This window comes from Moschus berezovskii, chromosome 28 (assembly GCF_049115385.1).
Source record: "Moschus berezovskii isolate FMDL1 chromosome 28, NW_MosBer_1.0, whole genome shotgun sequence".
NCBI classification, from domain to species: domain Eukaryota; kingdom Metazoa; phylum Chordata; class Mammalia; order Artiodactyla; family Moschidae; genus Moschus; species Moschus berezovskii.
Genome location: NC_142487.1, coordinates 11,870,300 through 11,898,042, shown reverse-complemented (window position 1 = coordinate 11,898,042; position 27,743 = coordinate 11,870,300). Strand labels below are relative to the sequence as shown.

At 40.0% G+C, this 27,743-nt stretch overlaps 1 protein-coding gene across 4 annotated transcripts in view; it reads left to right on the top strand.

Moving 5' to 3' along the window:
- Positions 1-27,743, top strand: part of SPIRE1 (spire type actin nucleation factor 1) — a 161,091-nt gene that overhangs the window by 12,259 nt on the left and 121,089 nt on the right. For 2 of the 4 annotated variants that reach the window (XM_055417239.2, XM_055417237.2), the window contains exon 2: positions 5,890-5,924. In XM_055417239.2, the coding sequence (XP_055273214.1) occupies positions 5,890-5,924 (35 nt within the window). Of the gene's footprint in view, positions 1-2,375; positions 2,444-5,889; positions 5,925-7,561; positions 7,709-27,743 lie in introns of those variants that run through there. The other 2 variants (XM_088833440.1, XM_055417241.2) reach the window with 2 other exon arrangements.

Sequence of the window (27,743 nt, the reverse complement as noted above, 5' to 3'; positions counted from 1 at the left end):
TTAAAAGCTTTTGCACAATGAAGGAAACTATAAAAAGACAGCCTTCAGAATGGGAGAAAATAAGAGCAGATGAAACAACTGATAAAAAATTAATCTCAAAAATATGCAAGCAACTCCTGCAGCTCAATTCCAGAAAAATAAGTGACCCAATCAAAAAATGGGCCAAAGAACTAAACAGACATTTCTCCAGAGAAGACATACAGATGGCTAACAAACACATGAAAAGATGCTCAACATCAGTCATTATCAGAGAAATGCAAATCAAAACCACAATGAAGTACCATTTCATGCCAGTCAGAATGGCTGCTATCAAAAAGTCTACAAACAATAAATCCTGGAGAGGGTGCAGAGAAAAAGGAACCCTCTTACATTATTGGTGCAAATGCAAACTAGTACAGCTACTATGGAGAACAGTGTGTGGAGATTCCTTAAAAAACTGGAAGTAGAACTGCCATACGACCCAGCAGTCGCACTCCTGGGCATACACACTGAGGAAGCCAGAATTGAAAGAGACATGTGTACCCCAGTGTTCATCGCAGCACTGTTTACAATAGCCAGGACGTGGAAGCAACCTAGATGTCCATCGACAGACAAATCGATAAGAAAGCTGTGGTTCATATACACAATGGAATATTACTTCGCTATTAAAAAAATGCATTTGAATCAGTTTTAATGAGGTGGATGAAACTGGAGCCTGTTATACAGAGTGAAGTAAGTCAGAAAGAAAAACACCAATACAGTATACTTATGCATATATGTGGAATTTAGAAAGATGGTAGCAATCACCCTATATGCGAGACAGCAACAGAGACACAGACTTTTGGACTCTGTGGGAGAAGGTGAGGGTGGGATGATTTGTGAGAATAGCAATGAAACATGTATATTATCATATATGAAATAGATTGCCGGTCCAGGTTTGATGCATGAGACAGGGTGCTCAGGGCTGGTGCATTGGGATGACCCTGAGGGATGGGATGGGGAGGGAGGGTCAGGATGGGGAACACATGTACACCCATGGCTGATTCATGTCAATGTATGGCAAAAACCACCACAATATTGTAAAGTAATTAGCCTCCAATTAAATTAAAATAAAGTGAGTGAAAATTGTTCAGTTGTGTCCGACACTTTGCGACCCTATGGGCTATATAGTCCATGAAATTCTCCAGGCCAGAATACTGGAGTGGGTAGCCTTTCCCTTCTCCAGGGGATCTTCCCCACCCAGGTCTCCCGCACTGCAGGCGGATTCTTTACCAGCTGAACCACAAGTGAAGCCTAAGAATACTGGAGTGGGTAGCCTATCCCTTTGCCAGCGGATCTTCCTGACCCTAGAATTGAACCTGGGACTCCTACATTGCAGGCGGATTCTTTACCAATTGAGCTATCAGGGAAACCCTATAGTTCTCTGATTAGGGATCAAACCCAGGCCCCTTTCTGTGGCATTGGTGTAAATAAGGATTTGATTAGTGTCAAGTATATGGAAAGGCTGTATCCCTAATAATAATAAGATTTAGTGGTCCATATTTAGCTTCTGAAAACTGACTCTTAGATCTTTTTATATTACTTGTGCTAGAACACTTTTTAAAGAAATTGAGTCAGTTTTTTCCCCTTGTATTTCCCATTTTCTCCGCTGACTAATCTAATTGGAAGCCAAATTCCTATCTAGTATACTCCCTTAGTAGTTTATATTTCTGAGAAATATAGATATATATGGAAATATATGATGAATAGTGGTAAAATGCCAGTGACAGTCCCCATAGGTTGTCTGGTTCTGGCTTTGCCATATCTTCCTGGGTTTTAGTGAAATAGCATGTTAGAGGAATCCCCATTAATGTCTTCATGTATTTGTTTCACCAGTACTTGGGTGTCTTCTAAGTGTACTGGACTAAATGTAGAAGATACAGAGGGAAAGGAAGTGCACTCATACCTTCAAGAAGGTCACAGGAGCATAAATTAACACTTACAGTCCAATGATTCCAAATAATAGAGGCATACAAAAAGCTGTGTGAGTCCAGGGAGAGAGGGACTGACTCTATTGGTGTGACATTGGGCAAGTTTCACAGGGGAGCTCTGTTGATGGGGTCTGGAAGGATGAGCAGTGGGATCACAGGAGAAGAGCATGCCCAGCAGAAGCAGCAGTCGGCACAGAGGCTTAGAAACGTGGAAGAACTGTCAGAGAGCAATAGTACATGAATTGTGGTATGGCATGTGTGTGACACCCACGTCCCCATACCAAGAGCAGGCACTGTGTAATCATTCATCACATTTTTGCTGCTAAATTTATAAGTATCTTCAGTTCTCAGCAGGTTGCTTCAGGCAGTCACTGCCAATTGTTTGGAGTTGGCACATGAGAGTGAACCTGTCTGTCCTCTCTGCAGTGGGCGTCCACTGTGCCTGGAGCGTCGGATGTGTGTGGGAAGGGTGGACGAGGAGATCAGCTGGAAAGGTATGTGGGAGGGCTCAGGTGATGAAGGCCTTTTTGTGCCTCATGATTGAGTTTGTATTTATAGTCTGTATAGGTGGTGGATAGCTATAGAAGCATTTTAAGCAGGAAAATGATGTAAGCAGACTCCTCTGTTTGGGAAGATAAGCTTTGTAGAAGATGGATTGAACTGAGTAAGCTGAGGGCAGAGACACCACTGGGCATTTCATACTATCATTAGGTCTTAGCAGCCTCTAAGTTACCAAACCAGTTAGCAGTATTATGGCTGTTCAGACCAGAGGTAATGGAGGTCTGAATGAGGGAGTAGGAATAGGGAGAAACAGTCTGAGGGTGATTTAAGAAATAGAATGGCACATGGCTGTTTAGTTGTTGACATGGCAGTGCGAAGAAGGAAGGAATCTTGGGAGGCTCTTAGGCTTACTGCCTGGGTACTTACCGGGTGGGGAGGGTGGGATGAACAGGAAGGGGTGGTAAGATGATGACTTAACTCTTGCTGGAAACTAAGTTGGCCCAGAAAAAATATTTTTCTTATGGAGTCATGTTGATTCTTATCAAGTTCTTTGCTCTTCCAAAAGGTTGCAAATCAACTGTTTAATGTCACATGGTATCATGGTAAGAATGTAAAGAGTTGCCTGTAGAAGTTGTGGTTTGATTCTTGGTCTAGAGACTATCACTTAGTTCTAACCTCAGGCAATCCATATTACCCCTCTGACTCTCTCTCTTTTTCTGTAAAGGAGAAATAATATATGTTCAGCCCTTCTTACAAAATTGTTAGGAGAATCAAATGAGGAAATTTATGTAAGGGTATTTTGTCAACACATATATTGCACATATATTTTAACTGAGTCATTTCTTCCCTTTATAAAAAGATGAATGTTTCAAGATACTTTAATTCCAGATTGAAAGAACTACTAAAGCAGTCTTAAGTAAATATATATATTTGGAGTCCATAAAGTGATTCTTGAGTTTGAAAAAAATCTGGTGTTGTTTTTCATATTGTCATTAGATCTTAGTTGTCTTGGGTCTTGCACTAGGGTTTTAGTATCGATTATAAGGGTCTGAGAAGAGTTTAGCAGAATGTCAGAGAAAGTTAATTAGTGTTTGACTATCATGCATACTAGCTTTAAATTGAAAAATCATATAATATTCTTGAACTTAGCTTTCACTTTATCACTTTCTAACTTGATAGTCATGTATTCATACTTAAATTTAGCCTTTAAATCCTTGGGAGAGTATTGGGGAGCTTATTTACATTAATAGTAAAAAAGAATGTAAATATAACTTTTTGCCCTGAACTGTTGGAACAAATTTCATTTGAGAACTGTAAGACAAGACATAGTTTCGATGAAACAGTTGGTTCATTCTGTTGTCTAATGCGTATAAAATTAAGTTTTATTGGTGGGAAATGATGAAAATCTGTTTAAAAATTGTCTAATGATAGTTGCTCCCTAACTCTGACCTCCTTTCATGATTAAGAACCATTTTGATTCTGTTTGCATTTGAAGAACTCAGTGTGTTACTCATAAAATACTCATAAAAATGTATGTATATAGTAAGATTTAAATAGTGAGATGTTTACCTAGGTAGTTTTCATAGTGTAAATTGGATATACTCAATCCTGATAGAGGATAGGTAACGCACTGGGGCAGATAGTCTGGATGGAAGTTTAGGGTGCTGTATCTAAAGGAGGGGCCTCTTGGCTGGAAGGGTCTCGTCCTTGAGCAGAGGCCACCGTTGGGAGGAGACTCTTAGGAGAATATGTTGATAGGAAGCACGAGAACATTTGGGATTGACACTTACCAGTTGACTTCGTTTTATGATTTGCTGTCAATTTTGATTCCTCTCCAAGTTCTTGTTCTTGAAGAAAGTGGTATAGTGCTGTGAGGTCTCATGAAATTTAGACAGTTAATGTCTGGATTAATGTCACAAGGGGAATTTTTGTAACCCAAATCCACACTGTACATAAAAAGAACCACAACTCTGGTCATCTCATCCCAGCACAGGAGTGTCAGAAGTGTGGCCTCCACAGGGCCCATCCCTTCTGTGCCAGTGGAAACATCGTTGAGTGGTCCCAGGCTCCTACCTGCAGTCCCCCTCAGAACTCTTCCGGAGGCAGCATGCTGAATATTCTCTACCCTTCAGCTAGAGTCTGCACAGAAGGGAAACCTCTGTGCTATGCAGACTTTGTTGCCAAATTACGTGAAGTAGACAAGGATAATTTTTGACTTTTGTTGAAAATATGCTGAAACTGAAGTATTTTCAGTGGAAAATACTTGTTTAATGATACTTGTTCTATAAGATAATATAAAGTTTAGTTAATTAAGGTTGCTAAATAGAAAAAAAAATAACACTCTTGATAGTTAGCAAAGCGTATTATTAGACCTTTCATTTCAGACCAGGCTGTTATATTTGGTTCCTCTGGTGCCACAGAATAGGTTGGGAGGGTTTGGTGGTGGAGGGGGGACAGACATTGGAGTGTTAGCTCTGTGAGGCTGTCAGCTGGTCTTACTCACTGGTAAGCCCACAGAGCCAGCAGTATCATTGTAGACTCTAAGGTATATAAAGCAGACTGATGAACTTTCCCTGTAGGGTAGGTGTAGGCATCTTGGGCTGGAGAGGAGGAGGAGTGAGTGCGGAGGGGAGGGAAAGAGGGTGAGATAAATGTGTTTGAACTTAGGACGATGAGATTTAAGACGTGTAGACTGGGAAAATTAAGAATTTTACTATCCAATGTAAATATATGCTATTTACTCTTTCTGTTAAAACGTTTTCATAAATGGTTCTCCTTTAAAATAACTTTGTTTTAACCACCCAAGTTAACAGAAATATATAACTATATGTGCTCTCTGGTATTCTGTCTCAGTGATAAGAAAATATTAATGTTTGTATGGCCAAATATTATTCAATCTGGTTATTCTTTAGTTGATCTTGAGAGAATTGCTAAATTAATTATAGTGTTGTGTCTATTTATATATTATAGAAAAATTAGTGTTATATGTTAAATAGGAATTTAAAATATTTCTGCCTAATTGAAATGATCACTGTACCTTTAAATTGGAAATGTATTTAGGGAAGGCACCAAGAGTTTTTTAAAGACTTTTCTTAAAAGTGTTTTAAATGGTAGCTTTTAAATGCCTTTAAAGTAAAGAAAGCAAGAAAAAGTATTTTGTTTTGCTTTCTTTATATATGTGTAATATGTTTTATATTTTATTACAATTAAGCATGTTCTTTCCATCTTTTTCTTGATTATTCTCTTATGAAACTTTTTTAAACTTAAATCTTTGAGCAGGAACTTCTAGAATATTTGGTCACACTAGAACCTTTTTGTGGCACAGATTTTCATAGACATAATGAAGCTATAGTCAGAAAAACTCAGATATTTTTTTGTCAGTGATTGAAAAAAACACCCCAAATCCTCTGAAAAGTAACTTTTTGTGTTTTTGTTACAGGTAAAGTGGAATCTTCACATTGTACAGAAACTGAGGTAAGAGAAATGTTAAAGTATTTCTTAGTAATAACCCAGCTTTACAGTTCTGTTTAGACTACCTTGAGTACTGAAATATCTCACTGTGGGTTTTTGGTCTTCTGATAAAGATGTGTTGAGAACAGGTATATATTTATTATATTTAGGAAGAGTAAAATGTAAAGGAAAAGCAGTTAATCATGTCCATATATTTAAAATATCAAGGTATGTTATAAAGATAAGCTTTATCATAATTTAAAAATTTTCCTGTATTGTTTGTGAAATGGAGTTAAGATTCAGAGCTCTTAACAAGAAATAGGTTGTTTTTAAAATAATCTGATTTAATGTGTCATATAAATCATTAAAATGTGTCGGACTCCTGTGGAGTCGCTTTGGAGTGGGAAAAAATAGGGACTTAGGAAGTCATTCAGTAACATTACTGATGAATTAAATGATTTGTCTTTGTATAAAAGTATGTTTATTATTTTTTTAATAATTTAAAATTCAGTTTGTGAAATTTAAGGGATTTCCATGTGACTTCATGTGTCCCTTGCAGAAATTTAAGTGGTAACGCTGAAGTATGAGGGCAGCATCAATGAGTTATGTGTATGTGGAGGTTTTTTCTGTCTGGAGCTGTTACGTCATTACATGTGGAGTTTTAGGTCTTATGTTAATACCTAATTAAGAATTTAAGATGTTATTTTTATAATTTTATAATGCATCTACAGGTTGATGTAAATTTTATTAAATTTTGATTGTTATTTTAAGATGCACGCTTCCCAAGGGATTATATTGTAGAACAAGCAAAAATAATTTATTCTTTTTTGCATTAAGAAGTTATTCAACTTGTTTTATATTTTCTGTTAAACTTTAGAAGTAGACATAATTTCTTCCAGGTTAGCAGAAAAAATATGCAAGAACTTAGTATTTTTGTTTTATGACAGCTTTTTAAAAAAAATTATTTTATTTTAGTTTTCAATGCTGTGTGCTATGGCTTTCTCCGGCGAGCAGGGGCTACTCTCTGGTTGTAGTTGCGGGCATTTCTTTGTGGTGCTTCTATGATTGTGGAGCATGGGCTCTCGGGCTCAGTAGCTGTGGTGCTTAGGCTTAGTTGCCCTGCCGCATGTGGAATCTTCCTGGACAAGGAATCTAATCTGTGTCCTCTGCATTGGCAGGTGGATTCTTAACCACTGGACCACCAGGGAAGCCTTATTGTGACAATTTTTGATGTATTGTTCAATGTGATATAAAGGAGTGGGATATGATTTGAGTCAAAAAATAAAAGTTCTTTCTGTGGTTTCTGGTTTGCATCTTTCTAGCTATGTAATTTTGAGCAACTGTTTTTCTGTCATAATTTTGGCTTTCTTATTTATTAAATGTTAAAGATAATTTCTATTTATCTCATGGGTTGTGAAATTTCAAAGATATGATATGCGTGAAAGTGTTTTATAAACTCTGAAGACACTTTTATTGGTATCAAATTGATACAAATGTAATCAGCATTGATCTGCATTTAGGTAATGAAATGTGAGGACTTTACATACAAGGCATAGTCATAAGTCTCATTATGTTTTGTTGCCATAAAATTAACATGGTTGTAACATTTTGTTTCGCACTTGTTTGTGTAGGAATGTCACTCTGTCATCTCCTACATGATAGCTCTATCCTTTGATCCATAACTTATCATCGAAAGAATTGAAATCTAAACAGAACTCTTTTACAGAACTTTTTTTTTTTTTTCGATCTAACTATTTGAAGAGGGAAAATCATGAGAAAATGAGAAGTTTCGTCAGATAGTTTACAAAGTAAGTTTGGATTATCTTTTACAGTAACAGTGGTTTTTACCTCTAGGGAAGATATTGGGGTTGTGGATGGTGATTTATCTTTATTACTTAGATTTTTTTGAAGTGACAATGTCTCTTTGTATTACTTTGGTAATTAAAATGATAAAAAGGAGGGGCATTAGGAGGAGTGGGAACTTGAAAAAAAAACTTACTCTAGTGAAGAAGGAGATAGTTTAAGTAGGAAGTTTTGTTTTTTAGGTTGGGGAAGATTGTCCATTTGGTGCTGGTAATGGTAGTGTTCCCTGGTGGCTCAGATGGTAAAGAGTCAACGTGCAATGTGGGAGATCTGAGTTCAATCCCCTGGGTCGGGAAGATCCCCTGGAGCAAAAGAATGACAACCCACTGCAATATTCTAGCCTGGAAAATCCCATGGACCGAGGAGCCTGGTGGGCCCCAATCCTTGGGGTTGCAAAGAGTTGGACACGACTGAGCAACTAACACACACAGTGATAGTAAGGGCTTCCCTTGTGCCTCAGTGGTAAAGATCCCCTGAAGGAGGAAATGGCACCTCATTCCAGTATTCTTGCTGGGATAATCCTATGGACAGAGGAGCCTGGTGGGTTGCAGTCCATGGCGGTCGCAAAGAGTCAGACATGACTGAGTGACTGAGCATGTGTGCACACATGCAGTGGTAGTAAGGGGGAAGAGAGAGTGAGAAAGAAGTTGGGGGAGAGAGAAGGGGAAGGAGAGAGGGGGTGGGAGGAGAGGTGGAGAGGGAGAGATCCTAGGGAGAGTGGGTGCCTGCCACATCAGAAGTGGCTGCAGCTAGAGGTGGCCGGGCTAGAGTGGCAGTTCTGCAAGGACAGTGCGAAGGCTCTGGGGGGTTCTGACACACTTTTGTGGTCAAACTGTCTTCAAAGTATTACTGAGACATTATTTGTCCTTTTATTCTGTCACGAGTGTACAGTGGTGCTTTCAGAGACTTAAGGGCTGCATGACCCTGACAGTCCTATCAGAGTGGCTGCAGAAGAGCAGATGTAGCTGGATTTTATTAAGCATAACCTTCAGGAGTTTTGCAAAAATATGAAACAGTACCACCCCTTTAACTATTTGATTGACTTTTTTTTTTGCCACCCTGAGTGGCATGTGGGATCTTAGTTCCCCTACCAGGGACCAGATTCAAGTCTCCTGCATTGAAAGCTCAGAGTCTTAACCACTGAACCACCCGGGAAGTCTATTATTTTTGGAAAATTTTGAGCATTTCTTTCTATAAAAATGTTACATGTATTAACATATTTAATAGTATTATTTTTCTTTAATCATTTTATTTAAAATTTTATTGGATTGTATATAAACTCAGGTTTTCTTGGAGTTTTACAATGTTGTGTTAATTTCTGCTCTACAACAGTATTATTTTTGAACAATTTAATTTGAGCAATTCAATAAAAAACTTTCAGTTTTAATTTCTGATACAATAAATATTTGATTATAGCTCATACACACAAAAGCTCCTTGGACTCCCTGGTAGTTTTTGAAAGTAAAAGGACCCCAAAACTAACCAGTTAGAGTTGGACTGGATCTGGAGAGCAGAGGGACTTCTTCCTGAGAAATGGAGTTGAGGGTCAGGAGAGGTCAAACCAGAGCCCTGAGCTGGGTTGGTGGAAAGCAGGGAAAGCCTTTGCATGTGGATGAAACCAAAATTTTTTACTTTAATAAGCAATTTAACTTTTTCTTCTATACTGTCTCTATTTTTTTGAAGATATAATTTATATACAGTAGAATTTAAACTTTTTAGTTAAAATTCTTTAAGTTTTGACAAATACCATCACTACAGTCAAGTCTCATCACCCCCCAGGGTCCCCCCACTCCTCTTTGTTGTCTTCCCCCCATCCCCAGCCCGCCAATAATCACTAATCTGTATTCTGTCCCTTTGTTTTTGGGGATGACCTGTAATGTACACAGTGTGTTACCTGCCTTGGCCTCCTCTCTGGGAGTGGTCATTTATAAACTGTCACATGACTGACCTGTAGTTGGGATTTTCTTGTCAAGGGAAGTGGTTCCAATTCACAGTTTAGGAAAACTTTCACTCCTAGTTTACAAGTTTTTCCTTCTGCCATTACTTAAATAGTCTTGTGGGTGATACTCTTACATTTGAAGAAAAGGCTAAGCACTTAAAAATACTAAAACATAAAAATTGGAATTTCCAAGTATCTTAATTGAGACTTTTTCCTTGTTTTTAGCTGTCTAAATTTCATTCCATTCTGTCTTCTATTAACTACAGTTAATTATGTAGCACTCAGAGGCCCTTTCCCTTTAGCAGGCAAGAAGGTTGAATGAGTAACCAGAACAACCCTGTTCTGTTCTCCTTGATGGATTTGCTGTATTTTATGTGAAATTGGTTAAAGCACTATATAAAGTTAGATAACTTTTGTCAATCCTTTAATCTTGATAGAGCTAGTTTATAAAAATCATAGCATAGCAGAAAGTGTAAGCTTTACTGAGGGGAGGTATGGAAAAGATTTATGTTCCTATCTTAGAAATAAAGTTCATATTTATGAAGTTCAAATAAAGTACCATATATAAATACTTACTGTCTTTCATTCCCACATCTTTAAAAAACACTTTAGCTCTTCCTCTGTGCTGAGTACTGTTAGATACCTTAATTTAATCCTCACAACCAGTTTATGAAGTGGGTTCTATTACTAAGGAAAGCTGAGGTATGGTGAGGTATACTTGCCCAGGGCTGTAGAGCCAGTGTGTTCCGCAACCACCTCTCTTAGCTCTTTCAGGTTGTCTGAATCCAATCCTTGGTTGTCTGCATCTGCAGGATGCTGACAGTTTTGTGCCCGTGAAATTGTCCTTGTCCTTTACATGCTTCTCACCTGTGACTCTCTTGGTCCTGGCATTATGCAGTGAGGGAATACGTTCCTGTTGGATGGAAACCAGGCAAAGAAGGAACAGACTCTGTCTGTGAACCCCCAGCCCCACTGTTAGGTGAACACAGTCTGTACTGGAGCAATTTGTGAATTAGTCTGATTCTGAATTACTCATAACAACTCAAGAATTTTGCTGTATATTTGAACCTCCTGGGAAATCACACCTGGAGTTAGTCTGCTTTGTGGGGAAACCCAGAGCTTTTGGAAGTGAACCAAGGAACACATCAGAGGTAGTATTTGGACTTCCTCCATTCTCGTTATATTCAGATTTTGACAGAAACTGGACTATGTGAAAATTTTTCATGTTCCCTGAGCAGCCTGAGATAAACTGCCAGAGGTAGTATGTGGGTGCTGACTGCTTTAACAGAGTACAATACAAAATAAAAAAAACCCATTTTTGTTTTTAAAAAATTTTTTTTGGCTGCGAGACTTGTGGGATCTTAGTTCTCTGACCAGGGATTGAACCCAGGTCCTCAAGCAGTGCAAGTGCAGAGCCCTAACCACTGGACTGCCAGGGAATTTCCCCATTTTGTCTTTAGCTGAATTAGCCCTTGTACTTTAATTTTACATCTGGCTCATGTAGACACACAGTGATAATTTCTCACAGTGATAATTTGATGAGTAGTCCTTCTTTTAATTGACATTTGATAGCCCTGAATAGTGACTTCACTTCAGCCCTGAATTAATTTCAAAAGTAACTGAAAAATTAGTGTGAAGGAAGTATGTAATATTTTTACAGAAATATTTGTGTAAACTGTAGTTGCATAGTGAGCCTGTTTTATATGGTTGTGAAATTAGTATTTGATACCAAACTAAGTAGATCTAAGAATATCTAGCGGAAATACAAAGGAATTACTATCAACCTATCCTTTTGTTGGAAGGCTTTGTTTGATCTAAAACCTTGATTTAAGCGTTTATAAATAGGATTGTGTGGCAAGAAGTTAAAATGATATGTGTTCTTTAAAAGGGTTGGGAGGGTAAATGTTATTTAACTGTTGGTGACAACAGCATTTTCTCCTTGAGCAGGTGAAAGGAACAAGAAGTACACACATTCTGCTTCCTCTTTTTGGATTAAAGACCTCAAACATGCCTGATTTTATATGGCTATTTGATTGACATTAACTTATGTGGCCTGGAAATTGGTTTGTGTGTCCTTAGGGTAAATTGTGTCTACCCATGAGTTGTTACTTCTGAGTGTCAATACTAACAGAGGTTGGTAGTGAGATATTGATGATGTGATATAGTTGAATCTCCATTTAGATTTCGTGTATCTTCATATGCAGACTGGAGGCGTTGTGGCAGCTCCTCTGACTCTCCCCTGTCTCCTCTGTCCTTTCTCTCTCTCCTCTTCTCTGTCTGTCTCAGATAATCTTTATTACCAAAATGGCCTTTCTGTGATTTAAGTCATAGATGTCTTAAATACAGGCAATGTTGTTTGACCATATGACACAAAATTTATAACAAGTAGTGTGCCTTTGTACAGTTTTTACTGTATTTGAAGACCAGTGACAGTTGTACTCTGTCTCACAAAGGATTTCAGAGTAACCAAATTATCTGAGATTAAACATTTTATTCCTGAAGGAACAGAAAATTTGCCTTTCAAGTAATTTAAGCACTTCTAAGTACTTGGATAATAGAGTAGAAAGTTTTCTTAATAATTTGCCTTATCCAGGGGCCAGATCAATCTGCTTTAGTGAATAGCTTGAATTTTAAATGTTTTTAATATGAAACAACTTTTTTTATTTTGATAGGATCACAGTGGGAATGGGCTCGACTTTTATTTCCTTTTCAAAGTACCTTTATTCATTTGTAGAAATTGCTTGTTGTATTTTATATCACAGACAGATACAGAGAAGAATGTAAAAATAACTTCATACTCTACTATCTAGTTATAATGACTGTTTAGAATATTCTTCTACACATCTCTTCCTATATGTACATGATAGAGGTGATTTACCATTGAGCATTGACTTCCCTGGTGGCTCAGATGGTAAAGCGTCTGTCTACAATGCGGGAGACCCGGGTTCGATCCCTGGGTGGGGAAGATCTCCTGGAGAAGGAAATGGCAACCCACTCCAGTATTCTTGCCTGGAAAATCCCATGGATGGAGGAGCCTGATAGGCTACAGTCCATGGGGTCGCAAAGAGTCGGACACGACTGAGCGACTTCACTCATCCTTTATGTGCTGCTCTTTTTTTTTTTTTATTTCTAAAAAAGAATTTTATTAAAAAAGCACAAATGCAAAGAAATGAACAGAGGAAAATTTATGTGCTGCTCTTAGGAGCATGTGCATCTTTGCGTAAATGACAAACTTGGCTTTAAGGAGTCAGCCACGCTGATGGAAAGGGTTTAGACATGAAGTGGAACTTTCCAGGCAAAAGGACATCATTGTGAAGTGTCAGAGAGCAAGCTGTTTTTGAAACTAACAGAACAGCAGGATGCCAGCATGGTATGTGTGAGGGGAAGGTGTAGGAATTGGAGGGGGACAGGTGATGCCAGTTTTCTTTTTTAGTGTTAGATCAATGATTTTTTTTTTTAATTTGACTCTGCTGGCTCTTAGTTGCTAAGTTTGGGGTCTTCATTGCAACATGTGGAATCTTTAGTTGCAGCATTTGGGCTCTTAGTTTCGGGATGTGGGATCTACTTCCCTGACCAGGGATCAAACCCTGGTCCCCTGCATTGGGAGCATGGAGTCTTAACCACTGAACCACCAGGGAAGTCTGGTGCAAGGGCTTATGTGCTGTATTAAAGATTGGATGTAGGTCCAGTTTCTCCTCAAGGGAAGAAACATTTCTTTCTGAAATTTTCTTCTGTTTCACAGGGTCATTCTTCATTTGCTGTTTGCATGTAGTTTGGCAGGGAAATGTGAATGCATATATACATTTCATCAGTTAATACATCATTTAATTGAACTTATTTTTGTAATCATATCAGTAGAGTTGCACAAATAGGTTTGGGAACAGACCCAACTGATGTGTGGTAAACGTTCAGATCCCCTACCAGGTGACCTGAATGCACTGGTGACTCATGGCTAGTAGTTGTCATGGAGATCAGTCAGTCTGGTTGCTAGAGGACTGGGGACTGTAAGATGGGTCAGTCAGCTAGATAAAGGCTGATTAAGAGAACTTCTGCTGTTTTAAGTGGTGTCTTTTAACGTCTTCCCTCAATTTGGTAGAGGTTTTACTATATTTGGCAAATATTTAAAAGATACTTAAAAGAAAAATTTGGTATCAGTAAATATGGGTATTTACTTGCTGTTGTGATAATTACCTAATGTCTTGATGATTAGTGTTTGTTAATTTTTTTGTTAGAAGTTTGCTGAAATGTAATTCACAAACTTTGCAAGGCAACAGACCATTTTAAAGTGTGTGACTCATTGGTCTTTGGTATTTTCACAGAATTATGCAACCATCACCACAATCATTTTTAGAACATTTTTGTCACCTCTGAAGGAAATCGGGTGCCATTAGGTATCATCCCCGTCTTCCACCTTATCAGCCCCCAACAATTCAGTTCAGTTCAGTCATGTCTGACTCTTTGCGACCCCATGGACTGCAGCACACCAGGCCTCCCTGTCCATCACCAACTCCCAGAGTTTACTCAAACTCATGTCCATTGAATCGGTTATGCCATCCAACCATCTCACCCTCTGTCATCCCCTTCTCCTCCCAGCTTCAGTCTTTCCCAGCATCAGGGTCTTTTCCAGTGAGTCAGTTCTTTGCATCAGGTGGCCAAAGTATTGAAGTTTCAGTTTCAACACCAGTCCTTCCAATGAATATTCAGGACTGATTTCCTTTAGGATGGACTGGTTGGATCTCCTTTCAGTCCAAGGGACTCTCAAGAGTCTTCTCCAACACCACAGTTCAAAAGCATCAATTCTTCAGTGCTCAGCTTTCTTTATAGTCCAACTCTCACATCTGTAAATGACTACTGGAAAAACCATAGCCTTGACTAGATGGACCTTTGTTGACAAAGTAATGTCGCTGCATTTTAATATGGTGTCTAGGTTGGTCATAACTTTTCTTTCAAGGAGTAAGCGTCTTTTAATTTCATGGCTGCAGTCACCATCTGTAGTGGTTTTGGAGCCCAAGAAAATAAAGTCTCTCACTGTTTCCACTGTTTCCCCATCTATTTGCCATGAAGTGATGGGACCGGATGCCATGATCTTAGTTTTCTGAATGTTGAGCTTTAAGCCAACTTTTTCACTCTTCTCTTTCACTTTCATCAAGAGGCTCTTTAGTTCTTCTTTGCCCTCTGCCATAAGGGTGGTGTCGTCTGCATATCTGAGGTTACTGATATTTCTCCTGGCAATCGTGATTCTAGCTTGTGCTTCATCCAGCCCAGCATTTCACATGATGTACTCTGCATATAAGTTAAATAAGCAGGGTGACAATATACAGCCTTGACGTACTCCTTTTCCTATTTGGAACCAGTCTGTTGTTCCATGTCCAGTTCTAACTGTTGCTTCCTGACCTGCATATAGGTTTCTCAAGAGGCAGGTCAGGTGGTCTGGTCTTCCCATCTCTCAGAATTTTCCACAGTTTGTGGTGATCCACCCAGTCAAAGGCTTTGGCATAGTCAATAAAGCAGAAATAGATGTTTTTCTGGAACTCTCTTGCTTTTTCCATGATCCAGAGGATGTTGGCAATTTGATCTGCCTTTCTAAAACCAGCTTGAACATCTGGAAGTTCATGGTTCACGTATTGTTGAAGCCTGGCTTGGAGAATTTTGAGCATTACTTTGCTAGCATGTGAGATGAGTTCCATTGTGTGGTAGTGTGAACATTCTTTGGCATTGCCTTTCTTTGGGATTGGAATGAAAACTGACCTTTTCTAGTCCTGTGGCCACTGCCGAGTTTTCCAAATTTGCTGGCATATTGAGTGCAGCACTTTGACAGCATCATCTTTTAGGACTTGAAATAGCTCATCTGGAATTCCATCACCTCCACTTGCTTTGCTCGTAGTGATGCTTCCTAAGGCCCACTTGACTTCGTATTCCAGGATGTCCGGCTCTAGGTGACTGATCATACCATCGTGATTATCTGGGTTGTGAAGATCTATTTTGTATAGTTTTGTGTTCTTGCCACCTCTTTTTAATATCTTCTGCTTCTGTTAAGTCCATACTGTTTCTGTCCTTTGTTGTGCTCATCTTTGCATGAAATGTTCCCTTGGTATCTCTAATTTTCTTGAAGAGATCTCTAGTCTTTCCCATTTTGTTGTTTTCTTCTATTTCTTCGGTTTGATCACTGAGGAAGGCTTTCTTATCTCTCCTTGCTCTTCTTTGGAACTCTGCATTCAAATGGGTATATCTTTCCTTTTCTCCTTTGGTTTTCACTTCCCTTCTTTTCACAGCTATTTGTAAGGCCTCCTCAGACAACCATTTTGCTTTTTTGCATTTCTTTTTCTTGGAGATGGTCTTGATCCCTGTTTCCTATACCGTGTCACAAACCTCCGTCCATAGTTCAACAGGTACTCTATTAGATCTAATCACTTGAATCAATTTCTCACTTCCACTGTATAGTTGTAAGGGATTTGATTTAGGTCATACCTGAATAGTGGTTTTCCCTCCTTTCTTCAATTTAAGTCTGAATTTGGCAATTATTTTCTTTATCTGTAGATTTGCCTATTCTGGGCATTCCATGTAAGTGAATCATATATGTGGTCTTGTGTTACTGATTTTGATTATCATTTAACATAATGTTTTCAGGTTTCATCTGTGTTATGGTATGTATCAGTACTTCATTCCTTTTTATTTCTGCACATTCAAGTGAATGGATATACCGTATATTTTTTAATCTAATCATTAGTGGATGTTTGCATTATTTCCATTGTTTGAATAATGGTCCTATAAACATTCCTGTACAAGATTTTGTGTGGGCATAAGTTTTCATTTCTCTTGGGTATATATGCAAGAGCAGAATTGTTGGGTCAACTGTTAACTCTGTTTTAACTTTTGAAAAACTGCCAAACCATTTATGAGAGTAGCTCCAGTATGTGACAGTCCCACTAGTAGTCCTTGCTTAACACCTGTTGTCATCTTACTTTTTTATTCTGGCCATCTTGGTGGGCATAAAATGGCATCTCGTGGTATGAATTTGCATTTCCCTGATGACTAATCAAGTTGAGCATGTTTTCATGTGCTTATTAAATGTTTGTATATCTTTGTAGAAATGTCCATTTGGATCCTTTGCCCATTTGTAATTGGGTTATTTGTCTTTTTACTATTGAGTTGTAAATAACAGTTCTTTATGTATCCTAGGTACAGGTCCCTTGTCAGATACATGATTTGAAGATATTTTCCCCCATTCTGTGGGTTTTCTTTAAATTTTTTGATGGCATGTTTTCAAACACATATGTTTTAAATTTTGATGAAGTCCTGTGCTGTGCTGAGTCACTCAGTCATGTCCTACTGTTTGCGAACCTGTGAACTGTAGCTCTCCAGGCTCCTCTGTCCATGGGGATAGTCTAGGCAAGAATACTGGAGTCGGTTGCCGTGCCCTCCTCCAGGGGATCTTCCCAACCGAAGGATTGAACCCAGTCTACTGTGATTTAGGTGGATACTTTACCATCTGAGCCACCTTCTGTTTTTTCTTTCTTGTTTTGGTGGCATATCAAAATCCATTGGCAGGGACTTCCCTGGTGGTCCAGTGGTGAAGACTGTGTACTTTCACTTTTGGGGGTGTGGGTTGGATCCTTGGTTGGGGAACTAAGAGCATGCCACATGGTGCAGCCAAAAAATAAATAAAAATTAATTTTGGGATATGGTATAAAGTAAGGGTCCAACATCATTCTTTTGCATGTGGGTATATAGTTGTTTCAGCACTGCATCTTTTTAAACAAAACTTTTTGTTTTATATGGGAGTATAGGGAGGAGAAGGGGATGACGGAGAATGAGATGGCTGGATGGCATCACCGACTCTGTGGACATGAGTTTGAGTGAACTCCGGGAGTTGGTGATGGACAGGGAGGCCTGGCGTGCTGTGATTCATGGGGTTACGGAGAGTCGGACACGACTGAGCGACTGAACTGAACTGATAGCCAGTTAGCAATGTTGTGGTAGTTTACGGTGGACAGTGAAGGGACTCAGGCACACATATAAACATGTATCCATTCTCCCCCAAACTCCCCTCCCATCCAGGCTGTATAGTTCCCTGTGCTATACAGTAGGTCCGTCCTTGTTGGTCATCCATTTTAAATATAGCAGTGTGTACATGCTTATCCCAAACTCTTTAACTGTCCCTTGCCCACATCCTTCTCCCCCAGCCCCCACAAGTAAGTTCATTCTCTTAAGTTTCAGTGCTGTATCTTGGAAGATACTTGAAGAGACAATTTTTCTTTATCCCTTGTCAAAAATCAGTTGATCTGATCCTATTATAAATGGAATTGTTTTCTTAATTTTATTTTTGAATTGTTCACTGCAAGTATTTAGAAGTACAGTTGATTTTGTGTAATGATCATGTACCCTGCAATCTTGCCGAACTCATTTATTAGTTTTATAGTATCTCAGTAGATCCCCTACTATTTCCTATGTACAGGATTGTGCCATCTATGAAAAGAGATAGCTTTATCTTCTTTATTTCCAGTTAGGATGTCTTTGATTTCCTTGTCTTGCTGTTTCTTTTTAAAAATTGTTTTTATGGAATTCACAGTCCAAGGGTAGAGTGAATCCCCAAACTCTTTAGATAATTTCCTCCAGGTCTGTTCTGTGAAAGAATATTTAGATATTTGAATACAGAATCAGGGACTTTGTAGATAATATTTATATAATTTATATTTCAAGTAGAAATATACATTTTTTTTATGTGTTGGGACAAACTTTAGTTTGGTCTTCTTGTTCTGTTGCTATGTCATGTCCAACTCTTTTCGACTCCGTGGACTGCAGCATGCCAGGCTTCCCTGTCCTTCACTATCTCCCAGAGTTTGCTTAAACTCATGTCCATTGAGTCGGTAATGCCATCCAACCATCTTGTCCTCTGTCATCCCCTTCGCCTCCTGCCTTCAGTTTTTTCCAGCATCAGGATCTTTTCTCATTAGTTTGGTCTAGTATAATTGAAATTTGAGCTGTTGTTTTGTTTCCCCTTAGGATCATTTTCTGGAGAAGGCAATGGCAAGCCACTCCAGTACTCTTGCCTAGAAAATCCCATGGACAGAGGAGCCTGGTGGGCTACAGTCCATGGGGTCGCTACTAGTCGGACAAGACTGAGCAACTTCACTTTCACCTTCACATGTTGGAGAAGGAAATGGCAACCCACTCCAGTGTTTTTGCCTGGAGAATCCCAGGGATGGTGGAGCCTGGTCGGCTGCCGTCCAAGGGGTCACACAGAGTCGGACACGACTGAAGTGACTTAGCAGCAGCAGCAGGATCATTTTCTATTTAGAGTATCAAATTTATTGCAAGAGTATTTTCTAGAATATAAGATTAGTGCCTGACTTTGCTTGTTGGACTCCCACGGTTTTATTCATAGAGGTTTTATATGACATAACTGCTTATTTTCTTGAGAAACAAAGTTCATGAGGCAGTTTTATTGATGTGAAGATTATGGCCTTCACATCTGTGTATAACTAATAAGCACCTTGCCTTGTGGTTTGGATTATTATCTGGGGGAAGCTTTCATGAGTAAATAGAAATGGATCTTAGGAAAATGAAGAGTTGTGAAAGGGAGGAGGAATTAAAGGTAAACACGTCAGAACTTTCCTTAATTCAGCCATCGTTGGCTGAGCTCTTGCTATGTATGGACTCTGTGCTGGGCATCAGGACACAGTGCTGTCCTTGAGAAATCTTGTTGCAAGAGAATTACCTTTATAAAAAGAGTAAAAAGAATTGTTGCTTTGTTAGGAATCTTAACAAAAGGCTGCATGTGAAGATGTTATGTAGCTGAATAGGAGGACAGAGCCTGAACTTGTTCAATCAACCACTGTCTTTCCTAGTTTTACTTTTTCCTTCACATAGATTTTGAATTCAGACACTTGGTCAGTCCTGAGGCTCTCCCTTGCTTGCTACTTGCGCAGTGTAGCAGATAAGCACAGTGCAGCAGTGAAAGGTATTTAAGAAGTGTCTCTGGAAGGATCGTATAGTGAATACAGTTTATAGGTTATAACAACATTTAATAAAATTATCAAAATTTCCTTTTTAAAATTCTTTAACTCCTTCATCCCTGTAGCTACTCTGGAACCTTCCACTTACCCCACCCCACCCCCACTCCTTCCCTGAAGGCACACTTGTCCTTCACCTTCTCTTTCCTCTGCATTTGTTTTTTCATTTCAACTGATATCTAGATTCTCCGTTCCAAAGGCGTGTCCAAAATCAGGGTGCTGACATCTTGTTTCCTTTCCCTTTCCTTTTCTTCCTCCTTCACATTGGTCCTGGGTCTTTCTTTTTGTTTTCTCGATTCTACTCAAAAAAGTTAGAAACTGTGTTACCTAACAAGGGCTCCTGTGCCTACAGTGCAGAAAGCCAAACTCTTGACAGTGGGTGTTCACAGCAAAGGATTTATTTGCCAGCACCAAACAAGGAGAGCAGGCAGCTCATACTCCAGAGACCCATACTCCCCGATGACTTTCAGGGTTTTTAAAGATGATGTGAGGGGAGAGGGTTGAAGGCTGCACGAGCATCTGGTGGACCTTCCGATGGGTTGGTTGTGAGGTAATGGGGTGATGTTCCAACCAGTCTGGGTTTTGCATGCTGCAGTCAGCGTGTGGTCACCATCCTCCACCTGGCTGGGGGTCTTAGTTTCTACAGAACATCTTACAGATATGCATCAGGGTCTAACAATCTGTATTCCTTCAAGAGGAGCTTGGACAGTAAGGTGACTTGCTTATCTTAATCATGAACTGCTAGAGCCTGCTCTTTGGAATTTGCAGAAGGCCTGGAAGACTAAAGCCTTTTTTTTTTTTCCTCTATAAATAAGAATTGGGACACAGGGGCTTTTGTCCCCAGGAAGGCCCCACAAGGTTTTGGTTGGATTCAGTCCTATTTTTTCTTTGATGCCTCTCAATCCTGAGGGGAACAGTGGGCAGGACAAGAAGGGGGAAAAAGTTTTATAGAGAGAAACAGGAGAACTCAGTTTTAGAGGGAGTTGACTTCAGCCGGACTGGCAAAAGGATAACTCTCCTTAGATAGTGGGGAGGAGTGATGCTGTGTGTGTGTATATATATAGGTGGCTGGGGATAAGGTAATGCATCCTATTCTGTTAGATTTTATAAATAAATCATTGAAATCATATTAATGAGGCCATGCACACCAGCCTGTCCATTTTGCATTGGTGGCATGGTGACTGTGTGAATGTGTCTCACTTATTTTAGTATGAGGTGACCTTCTACCCTTTACTCCTGTGGCTGCCCCCCTACTTCACATTCAAGCCCAGAGAGGTAAGATAGGAGAAAATGATGCTTTTAGGGGTGTGGCACAAAACTGGAGCCTGGGCGCTGGCCCTAATTTAGTACATGCTTGGGACAGAAATACTCCCTCTTTACTCTAGAGGCAATAGTACCTGTTTTCTTAAACTTATTTATATGAATTTTGGTTTATTAAACTTGGAATTTAATTTTTCCTTCAGCATGGCTAATTAGTTAATACCAATGTAATAAAAATGAGCAAGACAATTATTATTTGTATTATTTGATACTTATTAAGCTGTTTGCAGGTATATTCTATTACTGTTATACAGCTTACACATGAACTAAATTGAATAAATTAAAAAATGGATCAGCAACCTATAATTGTGAAACGGGCTCAGAATCTCATGGTATGGACCAACAGGTGTGACCTTTAATTATAATTGCAGGTGTTGTTAGAAGTGTCCACTCTTGTTTTTGCAGAGGCCGTAGCTACCAGATCTGATTTTACCTTGGAAAGGGAGGTCGGCAGCATGCTTAGTGCAAAGGAGCTGGCAAAGAACTGAAGGAGACTGTGAAACCTCTTTAAAATTTTCATTTAAAGAGCTTGTTTTCTGTTTTAAGTTCCTTTCTTCTGGACAGGACATGGTCCCTTTCAAGAACGGGAGATTGGGAAAATTCTGCAACCCTTGACAAGCCGTAAAAGGTTGCTAAGGAGACTCCTGTGAGCAGGGGCAGTATTTAAATGATCTGTTACTGAACTCTGACTTTAAAGGGAGGAAATGAAAGGAGGAGGGTGCTTTTATTTCATTCCTTTTAAATTTTAGGAAGCATGCAAAAGCAAGAGTCTTCTTTTTCCTTAAACATAGAATCCCTTAGTTTGGATTAAATTAGTGTGGTGTTATATAGTATAACATTAAAATATTTAAGTATAGGACATTGAGAAAAATGCATAAATCATTAGGTTATAGCTTCATGAATTTTTACAGATAGTGATAATATTGAATTATAATGTCAATTAAATGTACTCTATTTTATGTGTCTGAAAAATATTATCTTAAAATATTCAATTTCAATTGACGATCAAAGTGATAATTTCAAAGCATTGCAGATTTTGTTTAGTTTTTATTTTTAAATTGCATGTTGCATTTCCTCACATTCTTTCGCAATCTCCTTCTTGTTAAAAGCTAGGGGAAGAATTTTGTCCATGAAGGAGGGAATCATTTTGTTTGAAAATGGTTTATAGCAGTGCTGTCTATTAGAAATACAATGGGAGCCACATGAAAAAATAAAACGAAACACGTGAAATCAATTGTCATAATATATTTTATTTAACCCAGTATTCCTTTTTTTTTTTCTTGTTCTTTGTATTTATTGAGGGGTAGATTTTGGTACAGATAGTTCTTCAGTGAGAAGAATTCTTAAGTTGTCTTAAGAATTAAGAAATGGGACAAAAGTAAAAATTATCTAGGACTTCCTTCTTTTATGGACAAATGCCAGAACTGTTTTTCAGAAGTTCATTTTTATTTATTTATTTTTAATTATTTATTTTAATTGGAGGCTAATTTTACAATATTGTGGTTGTTTTTACCATACATTGATGTGAATCAACCACATTAACCCAGTATTTCTAAATTATCATATCAACATGTAATCAGTATGAGAATTATTGATGAACTATTTTGTGTTTTATTTTCATATCAAGTCTTTCAAATCTGGTGTATATTTTACTCCTACGCTTCTCACTTTGGGCAGCAACACTTCAAGTGCTCAGTAGTCACGTTTGGTTAATGGAATAGGAAGAAGGAAGGAAATGTTGAGGAGTTTGAAGGGACCAGAAAAGTTTTAGTTCTGAATTATCTTTGAAAGAGTCGTGAGGCTTAGTGGGGAGGCTGTTAACAGAATGTTGAGGGGCTTGGTTAAAGCCTGGTGAAGCAGGAGATGGCTAGTCTCGAAGACACTGACTGGTTCCAGGCAGGTGGGGGAGGGGATCACGGGTGTGAACAGCTGTGCTAGTGGAGGAAGTGATTTCAGGGCCCAGGCCCTGGAAGAAGCTGTGGAGGGCTAGAGTCCTTTCACAACATACATTTCTTGAGCACCTGCTGTGTCTAGGCTGTCTTCAGAATTTGGGATACACTGGTGAACAGAACAGACAAAAATCTCAGCCCACAAATACTTGCATTATACTTGGAGTAGATAGAGAATAAATATGATAGATAAGTAAAGGTTAGTATGTGGAAGGTTATGTGTGTGTTGAAGAAAAGTCGTATGGAGAACTGTGATGGGGAGCATGGTGGTAGTAGTGATGGTTAGGTTAACTGTACAGATAACTGTAGGTTAGTTATCTACTATATGACAAATAACTCTGAAACTTAGTGGCTTAAAACTATAAATTTGCTCTGCCGCCATTTCTGTGGATCGAGAATTCAAGAATGGCTCTTGTGAGTGCTTCTGGCCCAGTTTCTCAGGAGGTTTTAGTTAGGATATCGGCCAGGGCTGCAGTCATCTGAGGACTCGACAGGGCTGGAGGCTCTCTTCCATGGCAGCTCCTCCCATGGCTGCTGATGGGGCCTTGGTTCCTCACTGCACAGGCTTCCCAGTTGGCAGCATGGCAGCCGGCTTCCTCCCAGACATGTGATCTGAGATCCAGAGGCTAGACCATCTCTGATGACCTGGCCGTAGAAGTAACGGGCTGTCACTTGAGCTTTTTTCTGTAGATCCCGGGGACACTGGGAGGGTCTGTGTAAGAGTATGGGAGCCAGATGTGGGGGATCATTGGTTCACCTTGGAGGCTGGCTGATCCTAGGCAGCAGGGGAGTTGGGATAAAAGCTGGAGACGAAAGTGGGAGTCCAAATAGTTGCTGCTGCTGCTGCTGCGTCGCTTCAGTCGTGTCCGACTCTGTGCGACCCCATGGACGGCAGCCGACCAGGCTCCGCTGTCCCTGGGATTCTCCAGGCAAGAAGCTTTGGTTTATTTTTTATTAATAATAAAATTAATAAAAGAAGTAACTGTATTTGTACCTTGATCCAGGAACGATTCAGCATAGAAGGGATTACTGCTGGTGCAGAATAGAGGGGAGAATTGCCTTGGGGGGTGGGGGTTGAGCACAAATGAAGGCCCTGGGAATTGGAGTCACACAGGGTGAGGACGGTCCATGCAGAGTTAGGAAGACAGAGAGATGTGTATGGAAGGTGTTCAGGGAGGTCAGATGTGATGGCGGCATTTTTGGATGTGCTGTTCTCAGGACTGCAGCCCTCACAGTGTCTTTAGCAGCAGGGTCCTTGTTGGTGCTTGGGGGATGGGAGAGGAGGCAGGAAGATGGTGAGGTGGGACAGCAGGGCAGTCAATGGGCTGAGGAAGTGTTGGTGGCTTCTGGGCTGCATTAACCAGCCATGTAAGATGCAAGATTGTAAACTTAAGTGAGTTTAAAGCAAGATCAGTTGGTATAGTTTTCTGTTTTGCTTCAACCACATTCACTTGTCAAAGGCAGGTGGTGAGTTGGTGAAGAGTGGGGTTTAAGCAGAGTGTGGTGTAGCCAAAGAAGGTGAGGGAGTGAAAAGAACACAGGGTTGGTGATCATAGCTCCTGGTGGGGTCAAGAAATGATTATTCAGAGCCTAGGGGGAATAATGGAGAAGGAAATGGCAACACACTCCAGTGTTCTTGCCTGGAGAATCCCAGGGACGGCGGAGCCTGGTGGGCTGCTGTCTATGGGGTCGCATAGAGTCAGACATGACTGAAGCGACTTAGCAGCAGCAGCAGAGGGAATAAACTGGAAAGCTGGAGGGGCACCCTTGAGATGGGGGTGATGGGTAGCCGCACTTCTGGGGAGAGAGGAAGTCACCATATTGCCATGGCGCTGGCTGGCTGAGGTTGGGTAGAAGAGACCTCACTAGAGCAGAGGAGGGGCCGGGGTGTGAAGGGTTCCTTTGACACCACGGAGAGTGGAGGGGGAACAGGACAATGAGGAATGAAGCAGCAGGTCATGTCCTGGAGCTGAGAGGAGTGTGAATGTGGTCTGGGATGGGAGAGGCAGAGCTGGAGGGCTTCAAGGAGGAGGCACAGAGGAGGCAGGGAGAAAGTGAAGAAGCACCTGGGAAGCAAGGAGCTGCTGCTGCTAAGTCACTTCAGTCGTGTCCGACTCTGTGTGACCCCATAGACGGCAGCCCACCAGGCTCCTCCATCCCTGGGATTCTCCAGGCAAGAACACTGGAGTGGGTTGCCATTGCCTTCTCCAATGCATGAAAGTGAAAAGTGAAAGTGAAGTCACCCAGTTGTGTCTGACTCTTAGCGACCCCATGGACTTCAGCCTACCAGGCTCCTCCGCCCATGGGATTTTCCAGGCAAGAGTACTGGAGTGGGTTGCCATTGCCTTCTCCGGGGAAGCATGGAGCATGTCTTCCCAATTCCAGGCCAGTGATTGAGAATTGTTACAGAAAGGCCAACCACGGGCAGCACTGCCCTCTGGGGAGGTCAGACTCAGGTTAGAGCAAGCAGGGAAGGGGGAGGCTCAGAGAAATGAAGGTCCGGGGAACCACTAGTGTGCATGACAGGAGGGTTCCAAGAGTAGGGAGGAGTGGGCGCTGACCTCGAGGGGGGCCTGTGGAGCCCTGTGGGACGCGAGGTGGAGAGATACGTCATGGGCCTGTGACTTCTGTCCCCGTTGCTGTCAGTGAAACATGGGCAGGGGGGTCTTCGTGCTGGTGCTCTCATGGCAGGGGAGGTGCCGGGGCAGTGGGTGCTGGAGAAGAGTGGTTGGGGCTCCCTGTGATGCTTGCATGTGGGGACCCTGCTCCTCCCTGGCTGTGGAGCCAGCAGCTGCCTAGGGAAAAGATGAGCAGCCCTTCTCTCCTGGGTAACATCCAGGTTGGTGAAGTCAGACTTCATTACTTGAATTTGTTGTGTTGGTGAACAGGCTTTCAGAACAAAGCAGCACTGATTTCTGTGGTCTGAATACTGCCACTTGGCCAGTTTTAAGTTATCAGAAGTTTAACCAGCTAGCTCCAAAGATCTGAGATTTTGCACCCAGGCTTCTGACCAGCAAGGTGGGCTCTGCTGTACTCCCTGTGCTGTGGGGCTGACTCCTGTCTTCTCTTTGAAGTCTTTTCACCCCATTGGGAGCTCTGGAGTTAGGTAGACCTGGGACTAGAGCTAATCCTCAACTCTACTTTTTAAAATAATTTTACTTATTTTTGTCTGAGCTGGGTCTTCATTGCTGCTCAGGCTTTTCTCTAGTTGTAGCAGGCAGGGGCTATTCTTCATTGCAGTGGGCGGCTTCTCACTGTGACCACTTCTCTTGTTGGGGAGCACTAACTCATGGGCTTCAGTAGTTGTGTCTTCCAGGCTCTAGAGCACAGGCTCAATAGTTGTGGCGCATGGGCTCAGTTGCTCTGCTGCATGTGAGATCTTCTTGGACCAGGGATCAAACCCCTGTTTACTTCGTTGGTGGGTGGGTTCTTTACCACTGAGCCACCAGGGGAGCCCTCAACTTGGCTTCTTTATAACCCTTACCTTAGAGAGCCCCAGTTTCCTGTCTGTCAACCAAGGGTTTTACTGTTTGTCCCGGCTGGCCTGGGTGGCTGTAAGGATTAGAGATAAGGTAGGGAAAAGTGCTTCCACAGCTCCTGGGATGGCTGATGCTACTGCTAGGATTATTATCGTCATCACCTTAATGTAAAGCTTTTTTGCAGAGAATTCACAAGCCCAAGTATATACCTGTATTTTCACATGCAGATGCAGGAGAGACTGCAATTAATGTTTTGAAGGGCAGTTTATCACACATCGAAAATGATGGATTTAATCCATTAATTTTACTGATAAGAACTTTTCCAAAGAAAATAACTCAATGTGTGTAAAAATGTAGCAAGAAGATATTTATTTAAAGCACTTAATTTTTTTTTTTTTTACATTTCATATTTAAGTTTATTTTTGATAATTGAAACTTCACAGAATTCAGCAGCAAATAAAGTATAAAAACGTTCTGTACATCAGTTCCAACTATTTTACAACTTATAAGGCTTATGTCATAGTTCAGCACCAAAAAGTTCTACAGAACTTTCTAATCCATTCTTAGTCATTCCATGTGATAGTTATTGTTATTTTTAAGGTGAAAGTCAGAAAATGCTTTATATATCCTACTTCTAGACCTTGAGAAGTGAAATACTTTTGGCTGGTCATGTGATGTAAAAACTTGAGTTGTACCTTTATTTTTTTTTTTAGCAATTAGTGATATTTCTATTTTTGGCCACATCACGTGGCACATGGAATCTTAGTTCCCCATCCAAGGATTGAACTCATACACCCTGCATTTGAACTGCAGAGTCTTTAACTATTGGACCACCAGAAGTCCCTGATCTTTTATTTTTTTATTTTTTTTTTAATTTTTATTTATTTATTTATTTTTTTGCATTACAATAGTTTAATATGAACAATCAGAACTAATTAACAGTATAACAATATTTTACAACTGAAATAATTAAAATAAACTATAAAATTACTACATAAAACAGGTCTGATCTAGCTTATTTACTTTCTATAATTTCTTCAGTGCTGCAAAACCATTTATTTCTTTTTTTTTTTTCATGTTTTAATAAACACTTCGTCTTTTTGTATTGCTTTTTTTTTCATCACAATAATAGAAATATAACATCATATATCACTGTAAAACACATTTCCACATAAATGCTGATAAGCACAAAATATTTTTCATCATTTACATTTTAACTGTAATAATATATGGCAGAATTAAAGCTGCATCCATCATGTGTCTAACTCACCTTGCTGTAA